The sequence below is a fragment of the Dermacentor silvarum genome, chromosome 2, assembly GCF_013339745.2.
Source record: "Dermacentor silvarum isolate Dsil-2018 chromosome 2, BIME_Dsil_1.4, whole genome shotgun sequence".
In the NCBI taxonomy this organism is placed as follows: Eukaryota; Metazoa; Arthropoda; class Arachnida; order Ixodida; family Ixodidae; genus Dermacentor; species Dermacentor silvarum.
The window spans coordinates 48128568-48140300 of record NC_051155.1 but is presented as its reverse complement, the minus strand read 5'-3'; the positions used below and the strand labels follow the sequence as shown (position 1 = coordinate 48140300).

Genomic DNA, 11733 nt, shown 5'->3' with positions numbered 1-11733 from the left:
TATTGCCCCTGGAAAAGCGTCTTCCAAGCAATGGATTTGTTTAAAAATGAAGCCCCCTTTAAGGGGATCGGTTTAAGCTTTGTCTTTGTGAGCTGGCTTTCCCACGTTCTATGTTGCAGTGGAACCTACCCAAAGAAAAATGCGATGCGAACGGGTCCCGATAACGCTATCGCGTTCCACTCTTAAAGGCGAAGCTGAAGCATCCTCCAATTTTTTTTTTTTTTTTTGGTCAGGCGGATACCTACAAATTGTGAGGTCTGCCTATATCGCATTGGTATACTCGCATCCATGCAAGCAGTCATATCAAATATTTGTTTTAAATGCGTAAGCATTTCTATACCTACCCAAGGAGAAAACCCGTCTGTCCGTACGTCGGTCACGTAAGACGAATCGCTATAAAGGAATTAATCTGTAAACATAATAAATTAGAAAAGAAAAAGCCGGCAGATTCCACGCCCTGTGGAAATCGATGCTATGCGAAGCAGAGGGCAGATAGCCTACCAAGTTAACGAAACGACCATGAGAGCACGAAGACGTAGGCGGCTCTTTCATGACCTACATGACACGCATGCCATGACATCCATGTCATGAGTCCTCAGGAGTCCCTTTAGCTACACCTAAGAGACCTTAAGGCAAAAGCCTTAGTCATGCTCATGACTACGACTTCGACCATCAACCTTTAGTGTTTGCTTCACTTAGTACCCACGTCCGAACCCATTTGAGTGGTTTTTGAATGTTAATCTTTTTCGCTGAGTCATTGTCATTTATGCTAATTCATGCTCATGACTATGTTTTCTAGCAGCATCCTTGTGTGTTTTCTTCACTTAGTGCCCATGTCCGAACCCAATCCAGTGGTTATTGAGTGTTAATATTTTTTCGCTGAGTCATTGTCATTTATGTTGAGTCATGCTCATGACTATATGATTTCTAGCAGCATGCTTGTGTGTTTTCTTCACTTAGTGCCCACGTTCGAACCGATTCCACTGGTTTTTGAGTGTTAATCCTTTTTCGCTTAGTCATTGTCATTTTGCTGAGTCATGCTCATGACTATGACTTCTACCAGCCTCCTGTAGTGTTTCCTTTACTTAGTATCCACGTCTGAACCCATTTCACTAGCTTCTGAGTGTTAATATTTATTTGCTGAGTCATTGTCATTTTTGCTGAGTCATGCCCATGACTATGATTTCTATCATCGTCCTTTAGTGTTCACTTCACTTAGGGCCCACGTCCGAACCTATTCCAGTGGTTTTTGAGAGTTAATCTTTTTTAGCTGAGTGATTGTCATTTTTGCTGAGTTATGCTCATGGCTATTTCTTCTACCAGCATCCTGTAGTGTTTCCTTCATTTAGTACCCACGTCCGAACCAATTTCAGTGGTTTTTGAGTGTTAATCTTTTTCGCTGAGTCATTGTCATTTATGCTGAGTCATGCTCATGACTGATTTCTAGCAGCATCCTTGTGTTTTCTTCACTTAGTGCCCACGTCCGAATCGATTCCAGTGGTTTTTGAGTGCTATACTTTTTTCGCTGAGTCATTGTCATTTTTGCTGAGTCATGCTCATGACTATGATTTCTACCATTGTCCTTTATTGTTCCCTTCACTTAGTACTCATGTTCAAACCCATTTGAGTGGTTTTTAATCTTTGTCATGACCTACATGACACGCATGTCATGATATTAATGTCACGACATATCATTTATGTTCGTCATATACTCTTGTCATAGTATGTCAATTTTGGTACATACCAAGTTAACGAAACGACCATGAGAGCACAAAGTCATAGGCGGCTAGATAGATAGACATGGTCAAAGTAGCAAATGTTCGCCAAGAAATGCTTCGCATTTCAAATTGTCGGTGACTTAACTGAGTAATGCGTGAGTGTGCATAGCGAGAGGTACGGTTAATGTTATTGTTTAGCTGGGTGTTTCATTCTGTCGTTGATCCGCGGCCCTGGCACGAGATGCCGAACTAGACGACGAACCATCCTCATCTGAATGCACTCGCCTGGCCGCTTCGTACTTACGAGGCATCTTGAGGCGTGCGGCTCGTTCTTCCTCCGTCTCCTCGGCTCGCTGCCTCCTCTTGGATTCGTTCCGACGACGAAGCCTGGCTTCTTTCAGTCTCTCCGACTCACTTTCCATATCTGCCAACGAATCCCACTGAGCCGCCTCTTCTATATATACAATGCAACACCGGCTCCACCGGCGATGCAACGCCGGCAACGCGCAAATGCCGCAGCAGTTGCTAGGCAACGGCTCAGCTCGCGGTGCAGCCACCAGCCACAGCGAAACGGCAAGAATGCGGCCAATGTAGCTCTCGCTACAAAAACGTTAGTGGTGGTGAGTTTCTAACCTATGACCCTACACTCAGAAGCTGAGTGTCTTCGAATGTGCTAAATGCCACGCTATCTAATAGTGAATATATCTGAATAAGATTAATGTTTTGTACCAGCAGTACAAAACAAATGTCAATGGAGAACAGTTTCTATGAAGGCTTTGTTGAAAGATTTTTTGGTGGTGGAATAAAAGGCATCTCTAGGACCACATGTACAGCCGACTTGGAGCATTGTAGACATAAGGAAAATTCCGAGTTTGCGAAAATTTATAGCCACACACGCCACATCCACTATACAATTCGGTGGTCGTGGGATGCGTCTTCTATTGGGGCGTTCCTTCCCCGACCAAAATGCCACCGATCTCTGAGGGCTCATGCGCTTCAGGTCGCACAACACACACATATAAGCAGTCAATAAGTTGATAAGGATGGCAAAGAGCGATAAGGGGCTATATGGGTCTCATCAAGGTAGATCATGGTTTGACGCGTATGGATAAGGTGCTAAAGAGCGATAAGGGTTTATAATAGTCAGAGCAATTCCATTAAGGTGAATAAGCACCCATGAGGGTTGATAAGGGTCGGATCAAGTTCGATAAGGTTGACAAGGACCGATAAGAGTTAATAAAGGCCGGATCATGTCCAATAAGGTTGTTAAGAACAGACAAGGGTTAATAAGGAAGAATGGGATCATTTGCAAGGAAGTTGATACCGACAGTAAAGTTCAGGGTCTTCTGTACCACTCCTCTACTTGGGCGTCCAAGACGCACCGCCAGAGCTGGTCTACGCAAGTAGAGGATGTACTGCCGCTAACGATAGCGGCGACGGGTTCGCGGGTTTGAAGTAGACACAGAGATGGCGAGAAAAAAATACACTTTCTATTTACAACTATTTACAAGAATTTACAAATGCAAGTACACATACAAGGCGGAACTGGTACACATAGGGCGACCCTATATCGACATAGTCGATGGTGCATAGCACCGTAGTTTGTCCAGAACACTTGGACGGCGCAACGGGGCCATGTTTTCTACCCCTCGGTGCTCCGCCCCAAGCATTTACCACCCAATCGCCACCGAGTGGCTATGACTGGTCTGCCGACGCACCAATCACGAATCCTGTGCTAGGATCGTCTTGTTCGCCGGCGCTTCCAGTATTGCACTTCTTCCAAGAGCTCTTTTCTCTAACCACCTTTTACGGTATCTTTCTCCCTATCCCTCAAAACAACATACAAATAAAAACAATGTTCCAAGAAAGGGGGAGGGGGGGTGACAGATGCATAGCATGCATGCTCCCTGGCAAAGCCACAGCGCCCAGCACAATGGGTTCAATAAAATCCTAATAAGCAGGCAGTACCTGTAAGCCGAAGTGATTGACCCCTTCCCCGCTCGCACTTCTTAGAAAAACCGATAGGGTAGTAGCTGCGGGCATACGTCAATGAAACCTGTCAACCGACACTTTGGGCTCACGTACCCCTATTCAATAAATGCTTGCTCAGAGAAGCTTTTCACGATGGTCAATTGGCAACGGTCTCCGAAACGGGTTGTCAAAGGTGGTCACCATGCAAAATGTGCACGTGGTGAATAATGCGTACTGCGTTCACGCTCTCTGTGCCCATTACCCGCCCGGCACGCGCACATCAGGGAGCCAGCGACAGTCACGGACATCGAAGCTTTTGCTGTCAGGTCGCCTGCACGCGATGTACGTGACGAATCACCGATATTGCCTCTTCTTTAGGTCGTCTGGGTGCTAATGGCGTCGTCACGCACCCTCTACATTTGCTCAGTGCCAGCCGGCTCTACTCGCCTCACCACCTGTCAGGTATAATTGGCATGTCATGAGCTGTGCCTCTGCCTAACCTCGGCACCGTTGCCGCGACGGGCGCCTACCACTGGCACTTAATCCTCCCATTGTATTTCGCTGGTCAAGCAACGATCATTGAGAAAATGCTAGCCTTTTCGTTCCACGAGACCAAGTTGAAGAAAAACAACCATCTTAAGCCCTCCGAGCAGCAATTAAAGAACTAACTAGCGCCTCTAGCAGCACACTTACACCGGCTGATAAGGGTTGATAAGGCATGGATCAAGTCCGCAGAAGGTTTATACCAACTGATAAGTGTTGATAAGGGTCGGATCTAGTCCGATAAGATTGATAACAACTGATAAGGGTTGATAAGGCTGTATACTAGTCGGATCAAGTTTCATAATATTATGATGACACCAGGCTGCGTGGAGATGAGCAAGTGGCACAATGCTTGCGCACACATAAACAAGTCCCAGAGGAGTTTCTGCGTTAATTTTTTACAGCGAAGCTGTTTACCTCTAGTCCCCGTATGCATCCCCCACATGCGTTCCCAGAGGGGTACCATGGCTGGCTTACGGCCGTAGCACGACGTGCGTACAGGAATGCGTGGGCCAATCCCGGAGATAGTACAATACCGGGCCGACCCGCGACGCAGGTGAAGCAGGCTTGAATTACTCCGCCAACTTCCAAAAACAAGTTTAATATCTTGGGTCCACACTATATTATATATATATATATATATATATATATATATGTGTGTGTGTGTGTGTGTGTGTGTGTGTGAGGGAAAGTGCTCTTAGTGTAGCAAGTTGGCCTTCATGCGCTTTATTTGTTTTAAATCTTCTTTGACGAATAAGGAAAGGGGGAAAGAGTGTGGCGACGGTGCCTGTGCACGTGGCCTGCGCTCCTGTGGTTTTAACGTTACACGCGTCGGAGGTGCCGGCATGGTTGCAGCAGCAGGTGCGGCAGCTGCAGAGGAGGTGCGATGACCGCGGTAGCACTTGTGTCGGCGTAGTGTGGTACCGTGTGAAAAACTGCATGATTTCATAATGCATGCAGCCCATGTCTGCAGCCCATGTATGCAGCCCATGTATGCAGCCCATTTATGCAGCCTAAACAGCTTCGCTCGTAATCCATCCCCGTATGAATGTTGTAGCCTGATGACTTTTTTTTTTCATTTTCCCAATTATAGGCCGGACGCAAGGTGCACAGTACATATAACTGTGCCCATCTAAATGCCACATACCAGTAACTTCAACAGATTCCTTAATAGGAAACGTGCCATCATGTTGGTGCCATGCGTGTTACACATAATGGGGAGGGGGATCACGCAGTATACCATGCTTTCATCCATGATCAGCGCCGATACATGCTGAAGAAAAATGTGACTCGTACATCATGAACCCTGTGTTTATTACTTGAAAAATTGTACATGAGCACTTATTTGTGAGCTAATGAAATGAAAAAAGAAAGAAATACTTGTGCAACCTGCACGTGGCATTTGCAAAAGAATGGATGACGTCAGAAAGTAAATTGCTAGATCCTGGAAAATCAAGGCGCCTTCGCATAAACTGTTGCACAAACAGAAAAAATAATTGGCATATAAAGTGCAGTACAGCTTAATACTTACAAGAAAATCAAATACTTATAAATCTGCTGATATATGTTGTGCAAACTTGCACAATACTGAGGTCTCTATGGCAATACAGATTATCTTGCGTCATTTGTTTGAATCAATATTAAAAGCTAACACATAGCATAATTCTTTCGGCCGTAGCTGTTGAGACTTGACAAGAAGTATGCTCAGACCATGCTGTTTCTTTTTCTTTCCTGTTTTTTTTTTTCGTTCTTTACCGGTGACAGTGAGGTAGCACTCCTTTAAAAACTCGTTTCCATGAAATAGAAGTGTACACCGGAGCAGTACCAGAGGCGAAGTTGGAGGATCTTCAGTCGCTTTTCTGGCTCTGAACAGAAGATAGAGAAAAAACAAAGCAAAATGATTAGACCGGCTTTCACATAATATGCATCGGCTAAACTCGATATATGGATCACAAGCACTTCTGCACAGGTTAATCCATGAAGCACTTTCCCTACGTCAATATGAAGGTATGTTTAAGTACAGTCGAACCCGACTATATCGAACCCGTTTATATCAAACTATCCCATATATCGAACAATTTCTAAACACGGTAAATTTACATTGAGAATATATAGCAAAGTTACTGTTACATCGAACGAAGATATCAACGACAACCGATATATCAAACTCCATGTTCCTCAAAAGTGCCCCAGCAAGTTGGCTTTCCCTCGCGGTGGCGGGGAAAACTGCCGGCGCCACCCTAGAAAAAGTGGTTTAGACCCGGCTGTGCACGGGCGAACACACCCCTGTAAAAAATGATCCTGGCCTGCTCGCAGCGCTTACAGCCAATCAGAGGCCGTCGTGCTTTCTCCGAGGCGCGGAGGCGGTACAAGTGAGCGCCATTTTTCTTTCTTTATGCTTATGTGCCTGCTGCTGCCTCTTTTCCTCAAGTCCTCATTCAGCATGGACAGCAATAAGGAAATTGACGATGGCCCGTTGCCTACATCCTCTGAAGTGATTAGTGCACTTGCTTTGGTCCGGCGCTATTGCAGTGAATATAGAAGGTTGCGGCCTCAGCTGCTCCGACTTGGACAACGTGGAGGCGTGCGTGCTGTCGCAGGCAGCGAAGTCGTTGAAGCAGAAGAAAATCCAGGACTATTTTGTTCCAAAGTAGGGCACGCAAGTAAGCCACCATATTAATAAAGTACTTTTCATATTGTTATGTGCCTTTGCGTCATCAAATCCTATAGCAGGCCTATATCGAATTATGCCATATATCGAACAAATAAACGTTTTTTGGCGAGTGTGATATACCCGGGTTCGACTGTACACTGTCCTCAAACACGTCGTCACTTGATCGATGAACAGAAATTACCAGTTGACTGGTCTCAAGTGCACTCGACTGTTGGTCGTATGTATGTCAATCTGAGCAACTGATACCGCAAAAACAGCGAAGGTGTATCAGCCAGTCACCCCACCCTTCGGGTGTGCTAGCACCTGCTAAATACAAAAGGGTTTGGTTTTATGTAACTAATGTTATGTCATTAAGAGCGCCAGGTATATCTGACACCACTGGCTAAACAGGTGGCTTGTTCACGCTCAAATCTTGCACGGATTCAACATTTTGCATTGGGTCCAGAGAAAGAGAGAGAGAGATTTAATGGATCCTGGAGCGGTTCGCTGGTGGCATGACTAGCATACTACTCCAGGTGTATAGGATGAAAAATGAAATGATGTGCACAGTTCACACTGTAAATGCAAAACATACGCAAAACACAACACTCAACACTTGACTAAAGGAAACAAGAAAGTGTCTTCATTACGCGAGATGCACAGGCAGTGTGAGTCCATGGTCCAAGTATTTGACTTAGTTCAAAAGATGACAGTTAGTGAATTTTGAGTGCAGACAATAAGGCTGTTCTTTGTAGTGTATACAGCCTGCAAGCAACAGATTGGGTGGGCAATATATTTCTGCAGTTCGCACGCAGGGCGCAGTGGTGACCTTATCCGTTCGATTTTAAACAGGGAATGCTTTGTGTTTGCCGTGTTTAGATAAATTTGGAGTAGACATCAGAAACTCGCACATAGGATCATAAGTGCAAATCATAAGTGCAGTACTGCGTTTCCAAATCAGTCTAGACCGCACGCTGCGCGGGCCATGCAAGACACGACACCAGGGCTGGTGCATCACTCCTAGAGAAACGTATAGGCGAGTATCTCTATTTTATTTTTATTCATTCAGTAATATTACAAAGGCCCAAACAGGAAGTGGGTTGTAAAAATGTACACGAGCATGGGAATAATAGGAAAAAGAAAAGAAAAAGAAGTAAATGAAAAAAAAAGAAAAACTGCTATACAACAACAGTGGCATTCAACACAACAAACTTCCTTTGTTTCCAGTGAATCAACAAGCGATAAAAAAAGGTACTCACAACAATTATAATATTACTCGTATGACATTATTGTAGTTACGGAGGTTCGATAAAATACCACTCTTCAGCACATTGCAATAATTACATCTCAAATGATAAAGTAGCATACAATTACACGTGCATCTTTTTCCAAACAGCATTGCGAGAAATGCGAGAAAGCGCTGTCTCTTTGCGACGATCTAACAGCCCTAAAAATAAAAATTACGTTGATACATATTGAATCATTTTAAAGCACTGACAACATGACTGACCATAAAGAAGTACTAAACGGCTATAGTGAACTAGAATATTGGGAACATAAAGTTTCATGCAATCTCTCTACGACTGGGAAGTATTTCGTGCGGGGGTGGATAGCAGGCCCTTTCCTTGATGACGCCACGAGGCGGCGCTGTCTGAAGTAGGCATGCTCAGAATATATCCTCGGGAGCGCACAACCTGCGCATCGCGTTATTTAAAGACTGTGTGAATAAATCTTTGCCTGGTAGATGCAGATGTTTTCTTACGAGTTTATTTTACTAGAGATACATATTCGCTCGGTATACTTAGTACACAAGCCGTCTTGCACAGTTTTGCATTATGTGCACCTCGCGCTTCGCTCACGGAGTGAGGTATACAAAGCCAGACGTGAAAATGTGTAAATGAATATCAGTGCCTTGATAATTGAAACATTCGAAAGTTAGTAGCAGAAGCAAATGGGTTTGTACACACATATTCGTGAAACTTGCGGCAAGGCTCAAGCGATAAGTATCTGCAGCAGCCGAATACAAAAAAAGGGGGAACGTTGTCAATATGAGCATAGAAAAGAAATTAGCTAAGGTTTAACTCTTGTAAACCTCGTTATCATGAGCAAAAGGTATGTTTGGCTTGGTTTTGCAAAGACTATGCACACAGTGTTTCCATTAATGCGCGCTTCTGCACTTGGTAAGTTTCTGTATAACGTGCTAATCTGGCCTCCCTTTGCTCCAGTGTTACAGCAGCCAACTTTGCCTTTACTTGAGATTCCGCAGCCTGCCGTCTAGCTATTTTTACTGGATGATTGGATTCGCCCTGTCACTTACGCTGAAGCACACGCACACACGGCCCAGCTGGCACGCCATCCGTGGCGAGACTGAGCGATCAAGCATCGGTGAAGCAGCCGTTAATGCCTCGCCTAGCCATGTGGTAACGCAGCGGCGAGGCTCCGAGCGAGCGCAGCTGCGACACTTTTCCGCAGCGGATCACATGGCGTGACGTCACACCTGCCACACTTGCGCTCCGGCGGCTCGCGCAAGGTCATTGTGATGCGATGAATGACCTTGCGAGACATGGCGTAGTAGAGCTTTCACTCTAAAACATACTTCATGCACAAAGATACACATACATAATAAAGGACGAGAACGGCTGGTAAGAATTGGTAGAAAGCTAGCAGAGAATATTAAGGGTGCATCGGAATACCTCTCTCCAACTTGGTCATTTTCCTTCAGCTTCTTATTGATTTTCCCCTCATAGTAAGTAAGCTCCATATCAGACTAGACGCACATCAGACTAGACGACAAAGCAACTGCGATACTCGGCTTGTCGCGTGCAGCGATGCAACTCATGCAACATGTGTTTGAATTGTGCCTGACACATTTATAGATAGTCTCGTGAAAATAGTGGTGCTAAAGAAACATAAAATTATATCGGAGTGAAACCTAGGCAAGATTTAGAGGTAATCTCCCATAGTATGAAGCGCATTTGTCAATTACAGGCTCTACGCCCTCTCCAGGGCGCAGAATTATCCACGCAGCTATGTGCTGTGTGTAGAAAGTTTATATTTGAGCGTGAGGGCTTCGACCAAATGCTCCAGTTGGCCGTGCTCGCGCCTTTCAACAATAGCTGGCTGAATTCATGAACCTTCTCATTTGTAACAACCCTATGTAGTTCGCTGTAGACCATCAGTTCTCAAAGCGGGTTCCGCAGAACTCTGGGGTTCCGCGAGCCACTGATAAATTTTTTGTGGTCCCGCGCTCGCCAATTAAGTGGCTAAAACGGCGAACAAGAGGTGTGCTCGATCCACAGAACTTCCATTACCCATGCCCGAGTGTAAAAAAGCACATCACAGCGCGTAACGGCAGTGCGTGAACTGCGCAATAAATCTGCAAGCAGCTTGTAGCCACCTAACCTTCGAAAACGGGCAGCACACCTAAGCTTTCGCATTGAATCTTGGAGGCCGTAACTTACCAACATGCGAATTTCTCCCATTTGTAGATAGGGTAGGTGCCGATAGCGTCCACACTGACGTATAAGTCGGAGGAATAAAAAAATAAATGCGCGGAGCACCACAAATGCGCGCCACGAAAGAGCAAAAATGGCGCTAGTGTCCAAAAACAAAGCGGCGCAGTCCGCATCGCCATGGTCCTCAGCAGCAATCGTACGCGATACGTGACTGACAGCAATGCCGGAATGCTTTGTGCTGATTTGTGCCCTCAAAGCCCTTATTATTGCATTAATTGCCACGCGTAACACTGCGTTGGCGGCTAGCCGCGTGCTTCCATAAGTGCGTAGTCGCCATCTGTGATCGCGTCGATAGCCACCACAGTTTCGTCCGCAGCAGTTGCGGCAAACAGTAGTTTTGTTTTGGCTCGGTGCACGTGTCGGCTGCGTGCCTTCACAACTGCGTAGTCGCCATCCATGATCGCATCGATAGCGATTAATAGTGACTGCGGATTCGTCCGCACTTGTAGCAGCAAATGGTAGTTTCATTTTGACTTGGTGCGTGCGTCGGCCGTCTGCCTTCTGAACCGCAAGGTCGCTGTCCATGATCGCGTCGATAACGGCCGCGGTTTCGTCAGCAGCGGTTGCGGTAAGCAGTAGGTAGTTACACTTTGACGCAGTGCAAAAATGTCAAAGATTAAGAGCACCGGCTACATCGCGATGGACGGATGATTTGTTGGCGACCAGCTCACTAGCGAAAAAATAACCGGATGTCCGCGCGGTAGTGGAAAGCGTGTCTGCAGATGAAGACACGTGCCGCCGCCGCGCTGTGAAGGATGTTGCGAGGCCTTCACCGCTGCTAGCTCTAATCAGCCATGAGATGACAACAATTTCAGCTTCCCCACTGCTTTTGTGCAAAACAGAAACAAGATTTGCTGATGCATTCAGTAAATAAAAGCGTGTTGACGTAGTAAGCATTCATTTATTGTTTTCTTAATACCCTGGATAATTCGACATTAGTTTAATTAGGACATTTTAATTCGGTTAATTTGGGGGGAAGGGAGGGGGGGTCTTTGGCGCTTTATGGAGCTTAGCAGGGTTCCTCGGAACAAACATGCTTGAGAACCTCTGCTGTAGACTATCCTACGATCACAATCTTCACTAGTCAGTGCCTATGCTTGGGAAACGCTATAGCCTATGAGGAAAATGAGAAAATGTCTTTCGAGGTCTATTTGATCAAATTATTACTCACTTGAGTAAACAGACCCGGTCTGTATTACAGATTAAATGCTGTCCGATACATGCGACATTCGTGGGTTCCACTAATACTTGTTACTGTGGGAGTCTTATGGGGGGAGCCCGCATTGACAAAAAAAACTTATCTAAAAATACGTAAGAGCGTTTCGTCATAGGC

At 45.5% G+C, this 11733-nt stretch overlaps 1 protein-coding gene and 1 pseudogene across 1 annotated transcript in view; both read right to left on the bottom strand.

The window, feature by feature from the left end:
- Positions 1-4734: 4734 nt before the first annotated feature.
- LOC119443225 (U2 spliceosomal RNA) lies at positions 4735-4887 on the bottom strand (annotated as a pseudogene).
- Positions 4888-5550: 663 nt separating this feature from the next.
- The window catches only part of LOC119441448 (uncharacterized), a 56908-nt gene continuing 50725 nt past the window's right edge, over positions 5551-11733 (bottom strand). Inside the window, exon 16 of the mRNA XM_037706067.2 lies at positions 5551-6097. Within this exon, the coding sequence (XP_037561995.1) occupies positions 6080-6097 (18 nt within the window). The 3' untranslated portion in view covers positions 5551-6079. The remainder of the gene's footprint in view (positions 6098-11733) is intronic.